The sequence below is a fragment of the Gambusia affinis genome, linkage group LG10 (assembly GCF_019740435.1).
Source record: "Gambusia affinis linkage group LG10, SWU_Gaff_1.0, whole genome shotgun sequence".
NCBI lineage: Eukaryota > Metazoa > Chordata > Actinopteri > Cyprinodontiformes > Poeciliidae > Gambusia > Gambusia affinis.
This window is the reverse complement of record NC_057877.1, coordinates 23,978,217-23,992,048: the sequence shown is the minus strand read 5'-3', so window position 1 is coordinate 23,992,048 and position 13,832 is coordinate 23,978,217. Positions and strand designations below refer to the sequence as shown.

At 36.0% G+C, this 13,832-nt stretch overlaps 1 protein-coding gene across 2 annotated transcripts in view; it reads right to left on the bottom strand.

The window, feature by feature from the left end:
* Positions 1-13,832, bottom strand: part of myo1f (myosin IF) — a 26,672-nt gene extending 12,840 nt beyond the window's left edge. Inside the window, exons 1-8 of one of the 2 annotated variants that reach the window (XM_044130563.1) lie at positions 13,693-13,832; positions 5,196-5,324; positions 2,663-2,752; positions 2,467-2,561; positions 1,585-1,672; positions 1,403-1,492; positions 394-525; positions 145-279 (exon numbers count right to left, since the gene is read on the bottom strand). In XM_044130563.1, coding sequence (XP_043986498.1) covers positions 145-279; positions 394-525; positions 1,403-1,492; positions 1,585-1,672; positions 2,467-2,561; positions 2,663-2,752; positions 5,196-5,324; positions 13,693-13,695 — 762 coding nt within the window. In that variant the 5' untranslated portion in view covers positions 13,696-13,832. Of the gene's footprint in view, positions 1-144; positions 280-393; positions 526-1,402; positions 1,493-1,584; positions 1,673-2,466; positions 2,562-2,662; positions 2,753-5,195; positions 5,325-7,412; positions 7,538-13,692 lie in introns of those variants that run through there. The other variant, XM_044130564.1, reaches the window with a different exon arrangement.

The window sequence follows — 13,832 nt, the reverse complement described above, 5'->3', positions numbered from 1 at the left end:
GCTCAGTGATGAACTGAAAATAATAATAGCTTCATTTATAAAGCGCTTTCATACATTTACAAGGAAACAAAAAATGTCTTCAGTGATGCGAAACATTTAGCCAGATATTCCACAGGAGTGTTTGTGGTTTTCATGAGTGAATACCATCGTCTCAGAGAAGTCTTTGCTGTCATTGGTCCCGTCAACCTTGTAGGTCCCAGACTGGTTGAGGTAGTAGTAGTAGTCTGGAGTCATGAGGCCCAGGCCTTCTTTCTGCTGTGCGTTGGCGCCCTCTATCAACTGGAAGCAGACGGTGCAGGCAAACGGTCAAACATGTAACTTGTTCTTTGCTGCAAATATATTATCAAGGTTTAAATCGGCAGATGCTTTGCGCTGTGCTCTTTAGTCTCTGACCTGGTAGTAAATGTGGAAGTTCCTCTCACTCTCATTCTGGCTCACCACCCTCGACTTCTCCAGCAGGAAGTTAGAGATTTTGCCACCATCTGGTTCCCCACCTCTGCTGAACTGAATCTCAAAGTATTTTCCCTGGTAAACACAAAATCAGTCATCACATTTGCAGCAGAAAACAAAATCTGCATTTTTATATATCTATAAATATATATATTATGAACGAGAACGCTATGTGCATGCATGAGGCTGCAGTGACCCATAAACAGGCTTTCTGACGCTTCAACGAGGCTTACAGGAAATTTCACCAGCTAAAGCTGCACATGTGGAAGTTCATGTGGTTTAATGGTGTGAAATTAGCGCATTAGCATCAGTGGTGAGAAAGAAGTGAGTCAAGTCGAGTGGGTTTTGTGTTACTCTGTGTTGGAGACAAAGATTTTTAGCATTTTGTAACCAGAAATGATAACTTTGTGCAGCAGCTTCACATTTATTTCAGAGAATTCTTATTTACAGAAATGAAACCGAGTCCTGATCAATATGTTTAAAGCCAGGCTATGTTCTGCAGGCATTAAAACAATTAATGTTATGCGTAAACCTAAAACTAATGCGAAAGCTAACTGAACCAACATTACTTGTGTTGTTTTGAACGTCTGTATATATAGGGGCTGCAAAAAAACTAACTTAAACTTCTTTAAAAAATGTTTCTTTCACATGAAAAAAAATACAATTGTTAAATATATATATATCTATATATGTATAGATATATATATAAACATAATTTTTTTTATAAAAACGTGCAAATAAATGAAACTAAATAAAATATTTAAAATAATATACAAAATATGTTCTGTAAATATAAAAGACCACATAAAGCAGAATGTATTAAAATGATAAAAACTAATCACATAAGCACAGTTTTGAAGAATAAATATTTTTGAAGAAATGTGAGGAAATACATGTGACTTCCTGGCTTGTCTTGTGTCAAGTGATGTTTGAGAAATAAAAGCTCTCTTACAAAACGACTGGAGTTGTTGTTCCGGACCGTCTTGGCATTTCCAAACGCCTCCAGCAGAGGATTGGACTGTAGGATGATGTCTTTTACGTGCTGTGACGCATAAGCACCGGTTATTAAGAAACAATTACTCAGATTGATTTTGAATCAAAAATAAAACACATGCTGTTTGTTCCTGTTTCTACCTGCACTTTGGATCCACCTCCAGACACTTTGGAAATGTAACCCATGATGTATTTGGCAGCCACCGTCTTTCCAGCTCCGCTCTCCCCGCTGAAACAAAACCAAAACAAAAATAAAAGTAAAACTTTTAAGTTATTTACTTTTATTAAAGTCATCCGAATCAGGCGGGTTTAAAGTTTAAACCTTCTTTGACATTTAATGAGTGAATTTCAGATTCACCTGGTCAGTCCTTTTCTGTAACTACTTAAATTGTGGGTCATATTTTAGCCCATCTCCCCATGGTGTACCTCTGGGTTGTGTACTGGGGCCACTATTCTTTCAAAATGTCTTTCTTTCTCAAATTCAAGCATTCTAGGCATTTAATATAATTCTTATCACTGCTATGTGGACAATATATAAGACATCTCTTAAAGCCTTAGCCACATTTTTAAATATAAAAAAAGTGCATGGAAAAAATTATTTACCTAAATGAAGAAAATACTTGAAATCCTTGAATGTTGGCTTAGAAAAGATTATTTCTTTACTGCTTAACCGTCTATGCTACATTTACAATTAGGAACGTTTTAGTCATGTTTTCACCAAAGTATTACTTTTGGTAATAAATGTATGCTTTTAACCAATAGATGCTACACTGGTGTACCTGGTGAAATTTGTGCTTTTATTTCTTCTCAGCTATTTTAATTGCTTAAACAGATGGGAATCAGCTTTAAAAAGCAGCAAAAACCTGATTTACTACTAATTTTTGAAACTTTTTACCAGGTTTTCTGATTTAAAGTCTTGAAAGCTGCATAATAAAGTCAGTTTACCTAACTTAATTTAACAGAAAAGAGGAATTGACAAAAAAAATAAAAAAAATAGCAGTTTGAGAAAACTTGGGTTTTCACCTGATGATAACGCACTGATTCTCGCTGTCGATCATCATGTTTCTGTACATGTTATCTGCCAAGGCGTAGATGTGTGGCGGGTTTTCATACTGGGCCTGCAGAGAGACAGAAGCTGGGGTAAAGAGAAGCAGGAAGAGCCACTCCACCACAAACACCACAGGTCTGCAGAAGTTCATGTGAAGATTTCTCCACTCACGGCGCCTTGGTAGAGTTCAATCTCTCTGTCAGTGAAGTAGGGCATCTGTTTAAACGGGTTCACCGAAATTAACACAGGGCCGATGTACGTCTGAGGCACAGAGTCAAGGAAAGCTCAAAAACACGGTTGTGTCTAATATAATTCTTGGTGCAGAATAAACCGTACTCCTAGTTTTAAAAAATTTAATATACCTTGAGTTATTTTCTTTTGAATAAAGTCACAAGCATACCCAGATCTTTTCAGTTTCATGTGTGAGTGAATCAGAATGAAGTGGAATATTTAATCCTCCCACTTTGTCTTGCACCTACACTCTCACAATGCAAAATATCTTGACTTTATCTGACATTTTCCTTCTCTGAAGGAAAAGATAATTAACATAGTCAATCTAATGTTAATGCTGCAAAGTACACAGCAAAGAATAATAATAATAATAATAATGCATTTGATTTGTTAGCGCCTTTCAAAACAACCAAGGACACTTTACAACACTAATAACACAAATTAAACAGGAAGAAAATGGCTGTGAAAACATAAAATAACAACAAAAAAAATAAAGTGAGAAGTATAACTAGAACAGAGAGTCAAAATTACGGATATCAGAATGTATAAAAAATAACGCAATAATTCACTTTTATCTTCTTATTTTTCTGTTTTGGTAAAAATAAATATATAAATAAAAGAGTCTACTAGCATAATGTAAGTCAAAGTTCCCAGCTAATATTTTGTGGTTTGTAAAGCAAATTTATCTCAAATGCATCTGCAGTTTCTGTCTGATCACTTTCAGAACCGAGATGTGCAAGAGACACAAGCTGAGCAACGTGACACAATAAAGTCGAAAAGAAAAACGACATTTAGTCCGGCTGTTCTGGTCAGCAATTACATCCGAGTCAAAGCCAGATCGATTAAACGTTTTCCTCTCCAAACTACAGATTTTGATCTGGGGATAATTAGGATTAGTCGATTCTTAGTAAAGAAAAACAACACGGAAAAAACAGGACAGTTAGATGTATTTCTGTGAATAACGTCAGCATAATTAACTCTTGCTCTCGTTTTGTTTTCTTTCATGGATGTGGAAGAAATGTGAATTAGAGATGCACCGATCCACTTTCAGTATCGGCCGATAACAATCTGATTCAGATAAACAGGGCTGAGTAACTTAAAACTTAAGAGTATTTTCTAACTCTGCACCAGTGCAGCTCACTTGAATGCACAAATAGTGATGGTCAAATATAAAAAAGACTAGTCAAATTTTATTTATTCTGTCAGTGCAATTAGGACTATAAGAGCCAACATAAAATAAATAATAAAGAAACTGAAACAGACAAAAACATCAAACATGTAAAAAATAAACTGCAACAAACTTTCTTTCAAATGATTCAGAAAGGATTTCTAAATATAATGTAACATAAATAACAAAGCACACAATTAGACTGAATTGAGACTAATACAGATATTAATATTGGATCTGTGACGTTTTCCTTTCATCATGTGAACTTATGATTTATGTTATTCCTTTTTTGTACAGTTTACTGAATTTTAAATGCATATCTAAAGTGATCTAACGTGTGATTTGAATCTCATTGATATTCTTCATGTATTTTACAGAAAAATCTAGATGTTTGCAGTCAACTGACAGGCTTTGGGCCCACAGCTGCCAGCCTGTAGGAGGGGGAAACCATGAAGTGAAGTCATGCCTTTATTCTTGGATGATCTCAGTGTTTCCTGGACGCTTGCACCTCTGACCATTTCAGGTCATAAGATCAACACGCTTCCTGGTAGCTAAAAAAATCCAGACATCCAACCAACAGAAGAATAATCAAATAATCTCTGTCTTTGCAGTGAAACCGATGGTTGATTTAGTAGCAGATGAAGGTCCCACAGTATTTTTAGTTCATGTAAATGAGCTAAACAAAGCTTAGGTCCCCAGCTTTGATAAAACTCAGTGTTTAAATGGCGAGTGGCATCAAATTGAGACAAAAAACGTTTTTTACACTTAAAGAAAAAGCTTCATCATAGACTTTGAGGAAACAACCTTGGTAATTTCCCAACAGCACGGTTAGTTAAGCAAAAGGGGTAAAAATTTAAACATGCAGATGTGAAAACTGTTTTTAAAAATCTTTAAATCCATCCTGTTAGGTTAAAAAGGAAACCTAATCAAAACAGCCTTTTCCTGAGATTTAAACTACCATTCATAATTATAAATAACAGATACAAATCATATAAATGATTTCCTAAATGTGAATAAAGTTTGACATTTCTTTTGGTTGCATTTTCATTTTTAGCATAAGGTTTAGCTGTGCTTTGAGAAGAAGGAAGTGAGTCTCTGCTGACAGTAAGGAGGAAGAGTGAATCTCTTATTTTTATGACCATATATGTTTAAACGTTGGGTTGTTTATGTTTGAGAGCAGAGTGATGCACAAAATCCAAATTTACTTCTGTTAAATAGTAATCAGTCTGATAAGTCATTGAACTTATCTAACCTTCATTTAGTAAAGTTAAAACTCCGGTAATTATCTGACCGCTTGCAGGATACAAAAATGTAATCGTCCATGTATCTCTTCTTGAGGTTTTCCACGATGGCGTCCTCTGTGATCTTGGACAGCAGGACCATGTCGTCCACGCCGCTCTGCTTTACATTCTGACTCTGCCAGTGGTACTTCGCCTGAAACACAGAGATTTAGTCATCCAGGTGTTTCTTCCTGGTTCTTCCTGGATTTCAAAAACACAACCTCGCATTATCAAACTGCTTCACATAAGATTTAATTTAACTCCCATCCATGCAAGTTAACTTCATTTTCTAATTTTACTACAACACATACAAATGTGTTATAACACATAGCATGTGCATAAAATTAATATTTTCTTTGTGATTCTGTTCTTTAACTTCACAAACTCTTAAAAAAAATTAATTTTGCAGAATTAGAGTTACAACTTGTAAATGTAAAGACAAAAGTGAATAAAACAAAAGTTAGCTTTCAGTTAATAGAAAAAAATAAGACGTGTATTGATATACTAGTAATATCTGCTCATCTTTAAGTGCAAATTAAATTAAATTACAGTTAAAAACTCTGACAAATTTTTAATTTAAATTATTTTCTTTCCTTCCTCGAGTAGTTTGTTTCTGTTGGAAAGTGAATCAGACATAAAACAACGTAAAAGGTACAGTAATTTAGAAAAATCATATTTTTGTATTACACAAAGAGCATCTTTTATATTATTTATAGCCTTCTAAATGAGCAGTGGAAAAGCATTTACCTTTAAAGACCCTTCTGTTTCCCATGTTTCCTCTGATATTTTTGATTATCTTTGGAAGGCCTCAAATTAAAAAATATTTTTCTAATTAAAAATAACTTAATAACAGTGTAAATGAAAATGTGTCCCTGTTTAATTAGGTGAGGGCATAATTATTTGGTTTGACAGTGTTAAGTTATACCAACTCACAAATAAAGACGAATAAACTATCAGCACTTTGAACCTACATGTTCAAGTTAAATCTTCTTCAAATGTTTTACAGTGTATTAAAGCAACACAAATTAAACTCTTATGCTTTGCTAAAAGCCAGTTTCAAGATGCGAGTCTGTCTCATGTGTCGAAACAGTTTGTTCCTCAGTTTCTGGTCAACAATTACCAGAACCTTTAAAGGAAACGCTTTATTATATCTGCCCAATTCAAAGGCTGCAGGAGGCAGAGGATGTTGTTTGTTCACTTCCTCATTTGTTAACCATAAAAGGTTAAAACCTGTCACAACTTTTAAAACCTACAAGTTTCAGAACAAGAAATAAATCTGAATATCCACCAAATATAACCTGAGCCAAAACATCCAGGAGTTTGAAAGAACATTTTTGGTACCATAATTTCTGGACTACAAATCGCTTTGAAAACTGCACCTTAGACGATGATAAAATATAGATGTTTACCGATGGGTTTCCACAAGCTGGACTCGTGTGTGATGAAGAGGACGGCACAAGCTCAAAAACTGTTTTTATACACGATTAGAGAAAGAGAGACAGAGGAAGCGTCTATGAGGCTGATCCACTCTGATACTGAAGAATACAGCTTCAGTGGTTTCAGTGCACAGCAGGAAGATAAAGATAGCAATCATTAAAAGTAATTTTATTTCATTAAAAGTTTAATATTTAAGTCAGTGGATGCGGCTGATATTCAAGTGTGCTCTGAAACTACGGTGCTACAGTAAAAACATACTGCTTTTGACTGTAAAAATATAATGTCCCCTCTTTGATACACAAGGAAATTAACTCCAATTAGGCACAATATTTAGATTCAGTTTACACCAACCCAACGGCTGACTACTGAGTGAAAAACCTTCACTCAAATACAACTTGTCTGACAAGATGAAGCAGCTTACTTATTAAACATAAAAGATCAATAAAACATGCCTTATCTAACGAATATATAAGAATCAAAGCTAATGGCTGTTTTCACACCCGATAGTCCGGTAGACTGGGTTCAATTGAATAAGGTTTGCTTTCACTCTACACTGCGTCAAACGATCCAAGCTAACTGAAAAACCTGTTCTTCCCCTCGCCTGTGGTGGCGCTACACCAAAAACCACTGAGGCAAACGACATGAAAACCTCCAAAGAAGACATGAGCGTGACTTCCATTTTCAGGAAATGCAAAGATTTTAGCTGTTGTAGAATTACTCTCTTATCTTTGCTAATATACTACGAGCCATTTCTCCCACTAGCCCTTGATTCGAGCGTTCTCGTGTTTGTTTTGGTTTTATTTACCCGGAATGCCCTGCGCTATCGTGTACTTCCTGCTTTCAGAGTGGTTTCCGGTCCACTTGTTTCCATGTATGAAGTAGAAATGAGTCAGAGTTTGTTTTTCTTGGTATGTAGCACAGTCTGATTGCACATTCACACTTCCCCAAAACAGACCGGACCTTCTAGGCGCAGGGCATTCTGGGTAAATACAAACAAAACCTATGCTTGTGTCTAGTGCCAGCGGATTAAATAGCTCGGTTTTTTTTTAGTCAACACAAAATATAAATCCTACACCACTAAAATCTGACCACACTCTAGTTTTTCTTACATTTTGTGAAGGAAAAAAAACTATCACGAAGTTTTGCTTGAGAGGTTTTTTTTATGTTGTTTCCTTTGCTTGAGTGATTTTTGGTGCAGCGCCACCACAGGCGAGGAGGGGAATAAGTCTTTCAAAGGGTTTAGTTCAGTGTGAAAGTGAACCACACCAGCTGAAAATATAATAATTGTTTCAGTTTTGATCCGTAATCGAACCGAGTTTTTCACTCTTGGACTCAGTGTTCCTGATTCATCAATAAAAGAGATACTGGGCAAAAATACCATCAATAGGAGAGTTACAAACTGACCAAAGAGCAGTGGCTGATCCCTGAAACCGTTATGATAATATTCTGTGAACTGACGATAAAAACTCTGAACTATTTGAGGTGTGTGTTCTGGTATAAAACTATTTGAAAAAGAAGCATCAGATTCACCGCAGACATTGTGGTAGTGGGAAAGTCTGGAGCTGCTAGCCAACAGCAAGTTCAGTCCAGAACGTCTCAAAAATAACCGTTCACACGTTTTGGATCAGGCTTGTCAAGGTTTATACAGAAAGCCTATTGAGACGCTTTGGATATAGCCATAAACTTGTTCATGCTTGAAAATCCTCTGATGTGGCTGAACTATGAAGCAACTCTGTAAAACAAAGTGGGTCAAAATTCATCTAAGATTTAGCAAAACACTTCTATATATTAGGTCTGGAGGGGAATTACCTTTTCTAATTGAGACAGATTTGAAAAAAGAGTTTTGTAATTCGTCAAGATGTTTGTTTGATGATCTAAAACATTTAAATATGACAAAAGAGCAAAATTAAGTAGGGTGTTGCAGCAAAAAAAATAAGCAAGCAGGAAGATTAGCAGGTTAATAAGTGAAAATTAAGATCATTATTATTGATGACCTGAAAAAACCTATTTTGAAATAGTTTAGTTCAAGTCGTAACTTGAGTACATGAAATCCTGACATTTACGACCGATTGTTACAACCACTACTGAAGAAAGTATGAATAGTAGTTTGATAATCATTAGATGATGGAGATCAGCAGTAAACGCCTGTTTGGCATCTTCACAGACATTTGTTGAAACAAAACCAGTTGTGGTTGTTGTTGCAGGAAACTGAGGTTGGCTGCCAGGCAACCGGTTAAAGAAACCCTGAACAGGTTTTATTTTTTACTTGGACATTGTTGAAAACAAAAGCCATGATTGTCCAACCACAGCTTTTACTTTCAGACCTTTTAAATAATCGGAGGTGCCATCTTCTAATCCAGCTGACCTGGAGTTTGACACCTTTAAATTCATGTGAACCTTTGCTTTTCCCCAAAAGATGCTGGTCTGTTTGATGTGTGAAGCTACTCAGGGTTTGTCACTGGCAAAATGTGGTCTGTGGTCAGACAGAGACTGACATTGACATGCAAGAAGCTCGCTGCTCTGGTGTTTCGTCATCAGAGTGATGAGAGAAAGACGTTCAGACATTTATTCACATTTTAAATCTTTAAAGACAAGATTGTAGGCTAATTTTAATAAAAGGCGAGCACTTTTTGTATTAAATTTCATGCACAGCTCAGTCATAATCAGTCTGCTTCATTAAGCTCTCTTAAATAGCAACACAGGAAATGGTAAGAACAGTGACTCAGTTTTTATTTTTAAATTTAAAAATCCCATGACACACGGAAATCACATGTAAAGAATGCTTTCGAATTGAGGCCAAATGTTACTGCTTGTTCACTAAATACAACAAAGATCTCTCAGTAAATTTGAAAATGTTTCTTCTGTATATCACTTATAAACAGTGGAGATTTTGGACATAAAAACTAAGAGCTCACTGCACTGAACCCCGTTGAAAACTTCCTGGTTATTCCACCAAATACTGATTTCTGATTTAAAACATTAGTATTGTTGTTTTCTTTGCATTATTTGAGGTCTGTAAGCGCTGCATCTTTTTCCTTATTTTGACCATTTCTCATTTTCTGCAAATAAAAACAAAATTTTTTGCTTGGAATTTCAAAGAGATGTTGTCAGTAGTTCATAGAATAAAATAACAAAGTTCATTTTACTCAAACATATACCTACAAAGAGTAAAACTGAAGAAACTGATCATTTTAAGTGATCTCTGGAGCTGTAGGTAACATGGCTCTCTGCTCAGGGCATTATGACTGAGGGCTTAAAAACGTAACAAATTATAAGTTTGGTTTATATCAAACCAAACTAAAACTAGCACCAAACTACTTTTCTGCATTATGTAAGCACTAAATATGTGACTGCACACCGCACACATTTAAGATGGTGTCTGATTGGTGATTTTTATGTGAAAATAAAAAGATATTTCACTGTATTTTGCAGGCTCTTTATCTGCTTGCTTGCTTGTTTGTTTTAAAGACCTAAAGCGTCCTTTGATCAACCTTAAAAACCTACAATACTTCAAATTCAAAAATACTTTCTTGATTCCAAATGGAAACTAAATGTTGGTGTAACTCAAAAGACTTGATTTTACCAGTTATCTGCGTCACTTTGCTGTGGTTTGAATTATCTTTATCTCTTTATTTTTATGTTTTATATATTACTGAAACTTTGCTTTGTTTCACTTGAAAAAAAGTAGAGTTTGATGATGATTCTTCAGTTATTGTAAATGGTGATGGCTGTCCTGTAGCCGTCTATATTCCAGTGAATTTGAAGAAGCCTCTGACTGAAGACGCAGTTTTTCTTTAGTTGGGTCATATCCAAAGTTATTTTTGCAAAGCAAAATACCAACATTCTGCTTTGCAAATCTAGCAAAGCAGATTGCTATTGATCATTTCTGGTGATGTCATGATGTAAAGATTGTTTGTTTTTGTCAGAAGAGTCGAGGTGTTGTATGACAAAGGGCCTGTCCAATCATACCAGAACCACAGCTGTCTAATACAGTCCTATAAATATCACAACACTGAAAGTGTTTGGATTATTTGGAAAGCCACAGCTTTGGCGTTTTAAAGTAACAAGTTTTTGAATCTGTGCCGATTTTTCCAAACAGAGAAGCAGATCTTTGACCATTCTTCTTCACTGCAAAAAACAAAACAAAAAAATTCTAGTTTCTAGTTCAAATATCTTAGAACACTTCAAATAAATCAAAACTAAGTAACTTTTCTACAAAATATAAGAGCTTATTTTACAAAAATAATTCCTTATACGGTACAGATCTCTGCCCTGCGACAGACTGGCGACCTGTCCGGGGTGAACCCCGCCTCTCGCCCGGGACGCAGCTGGAGATGGGCACCAGCAACCCTCCAGACCCCGTTTAGGGAAGAAGGGTGTAAAGAAAATGGATGGATGGTACAGATCTCCTATCAAGTTATTTCACTCATAAAACATTTTTCCATGTTATGAGTTAAATAATCTGCCAGTGGGATTAGTACATTTTTCTCAATATTCAGAAATGATTTACATAAAACAAGCTTCTATCTTGCTGAAAAGTTACACATAAGTTAATTTGGTCTCATTTCAAGTGTGTTAAGATGTTTGAACTAGAAACAAGATCAAAAATACTCTGAGATTTTGTAGAATTGCTCTAGATAATCCTTAATCCTTTTCTTTTGGTCTCTTCAGATCAGCAGATTTAAATCTGGAGACTGAGATTCATTTTGTATCTGGTGTGATTTGGCTGCATGTTTTGGATCATTAGCCCACTGAAAAACTCAGTTACAATCGCCGAAAAAAAATAATCCTGATAATCTGAAAAATGCAGAAACTGTTGAGTAAAGACTGAAAACAATATTGCAACTTCTGATCAGGGTCTCACCAATTACATTATTATCCCAATCTCTGATAAGTAATATCTATGATTATATTACATTTTAACATATTTTCATGCAACGTTTTAAGGTTTATCCTCCAATTGCCCCAAATGTGAATGTAAAAAAAACCTTGTTTTTCCTTTTGTAAATAAGCTGAATTAGAAGTTTTAATCAGGTGCTTGGTTGTTTAATTAATGCCTTTTTTCAGTTGATGCCAGGGTTTTAATTAAATATGAAATTAGCATGACCTCCCTGGTTTATACATGTTAGCTTAGCATGTACAGGCACAGAAATCTCTCTTTCCTTTGGCTTGGTTAATGCTAGCTTCCATTTATACTCAGAATTGGGAAATTCTAACTTCCCAGTCGGAAAAATAAACTGGAACGCCTTCCGAAGTCGGTTTGTCACTGGGAGCAACTCCGACTACTCTCAGTAAGACGGACTTTCAATATGACCGCTCCTCGCATCAAGTGTAGCGAGGAGCGGCTACACTTGGCGGAAACATTTTTTATTTTTACAAGACACTCATGTAACCCTGAGTCTAAAATCAATATCACATGTAGCGCTTGTATCTCTAAACTACACAAATGAAAACTGGAGCTAGCTTATGGAAAGTAAAGCTTTAAATTATATTTGTAAAAGGTTCTGCGAAGAATAATGTTAACATTCCGACTCCTTAGCTAGCCTGGAACGTTACGTCGGGTCTGACGTAAAACCCATCTCCCAGGTAACTGGAAAGCAGCGTCACTTCCGCTCTACGTTGTTAGTGTCACTTCCTGCTTTGTTTTGCTGTTTGCTACTTTCATCTTTTGCCACAGTCAATCTCGTTTGTTGTGGAGGTAAAGCACCGATTTCGTTGTTTGCTAACCGCTAAAAAACACTGAAAAAGAAAATCTTGAGCGACTGACACGTAATTCATTCAGTCTTGACTGAAAAATAGACTTTATCTCAGCGGCTTTGTCTTTAGATAACTTAGCAAATCGCGTATTGCTGCTTGTTTTCTCAGAAAAAAAATCTGTTTTTTGTTGATGTCGTTGTGTTTATTGGATGTGAATCTGCCTCGTTTTGTACGATATTAAAGTTTCTTTGAATTATTTCAGTCATGGAAGAAATCAGAAATACAGAAAGTTCAAACTTTTTAATGATAGCATCAACCTACATTTTATTTTTCTTTGAAACATTTGTTCACTTTGATCTTCTTAAAAACTGATCATTTTAGTTAAAAAGAGAAGCAGAGACTGGAACTTCACACACAGTTGCTCAACAGTTTTATCTTCCTTAGAGTAGATGTCATTTTTTCTTCTTTTTTTTTTAACCCAACAATTTGTGACGCAGATTATCACTGGTAATCAGGTCAGCTGTGACTTTTATTTTGAAAGGCTCAAAGGCGTCATTGGAGGCTGCTTTAACAGTGAATTTGCTCTTTTGGATCATCTTTAAGAGATTGTGTGCATGAGTCACAGGCGGCATTTTCAGGAAGTGTTGTGACAGAAACTACCGGCCTCTCCTGTGAGTCCACTTCCTCCTCTCTCACCTCAGCCCTGCCTCTTGTGAAACCTGCCACCTTTGTACATGCTCTGGGGTCTTTTCTTGTAGCAGCCCCCCGTTGCATTTTTTCCCCAAAGAGTGCAATAAATCCCTCAAGGCAACACAAGAGATCGATATGTGTACACGTATTGAACCACAATGGATTTTGGTGCTTATTTTTTGAATGAATGCAACACTGAAACCCCAAATCTTCTCTTTAGGTTTGTTCCTTTAATATAAAACGGAACAAAATTTCTAATTTTTTATGTAAAATTCAACTTTAAATCATGAATTAAAGCAAATAATTTATGCATTTTACAGCTTTGAGCTTCCGTCTCAATAAAAAGGCTCATCATGAAAAAGGGGAAACTCATTCTGCTGCTGTGAAGAGCTGAATCTCAACGGAGTTTTTAAGTTTAAACACCCCAACGCATCTCTGGATGAAAATGTGACTCGTCTGACACCCTCATCTGTCGTATAAACAAAATCTGTTTTACTTCAAATACAGTTAGTTTAGTTGTTTTATCAGTTTTAAAGCCATCAAACAGCACAGGAGCGCTTTTCTTACTAAAAGAATTGCAAAAATCCAACTTTTTGTTTGTAGTTTGTAGATAAAATCTGAATGAGGATGTCAAAGTTACACACCTGAGTTCACACAAGTCAAAGCAGCTCACAGGATATGAAAGTGGGGTGCTTTACCATTGTTCCTGTTGGCCTCTCCTTCTCAGGCGTCCACCGTCCAGAGAGTGTGTGTCGGCTGTGTGTGTGCGCCGCTAAAATCCACGGTTCGACCTCGTCAGACTGCGGCCATCATCCAGGAGAGGGACAGCCGAAACCAG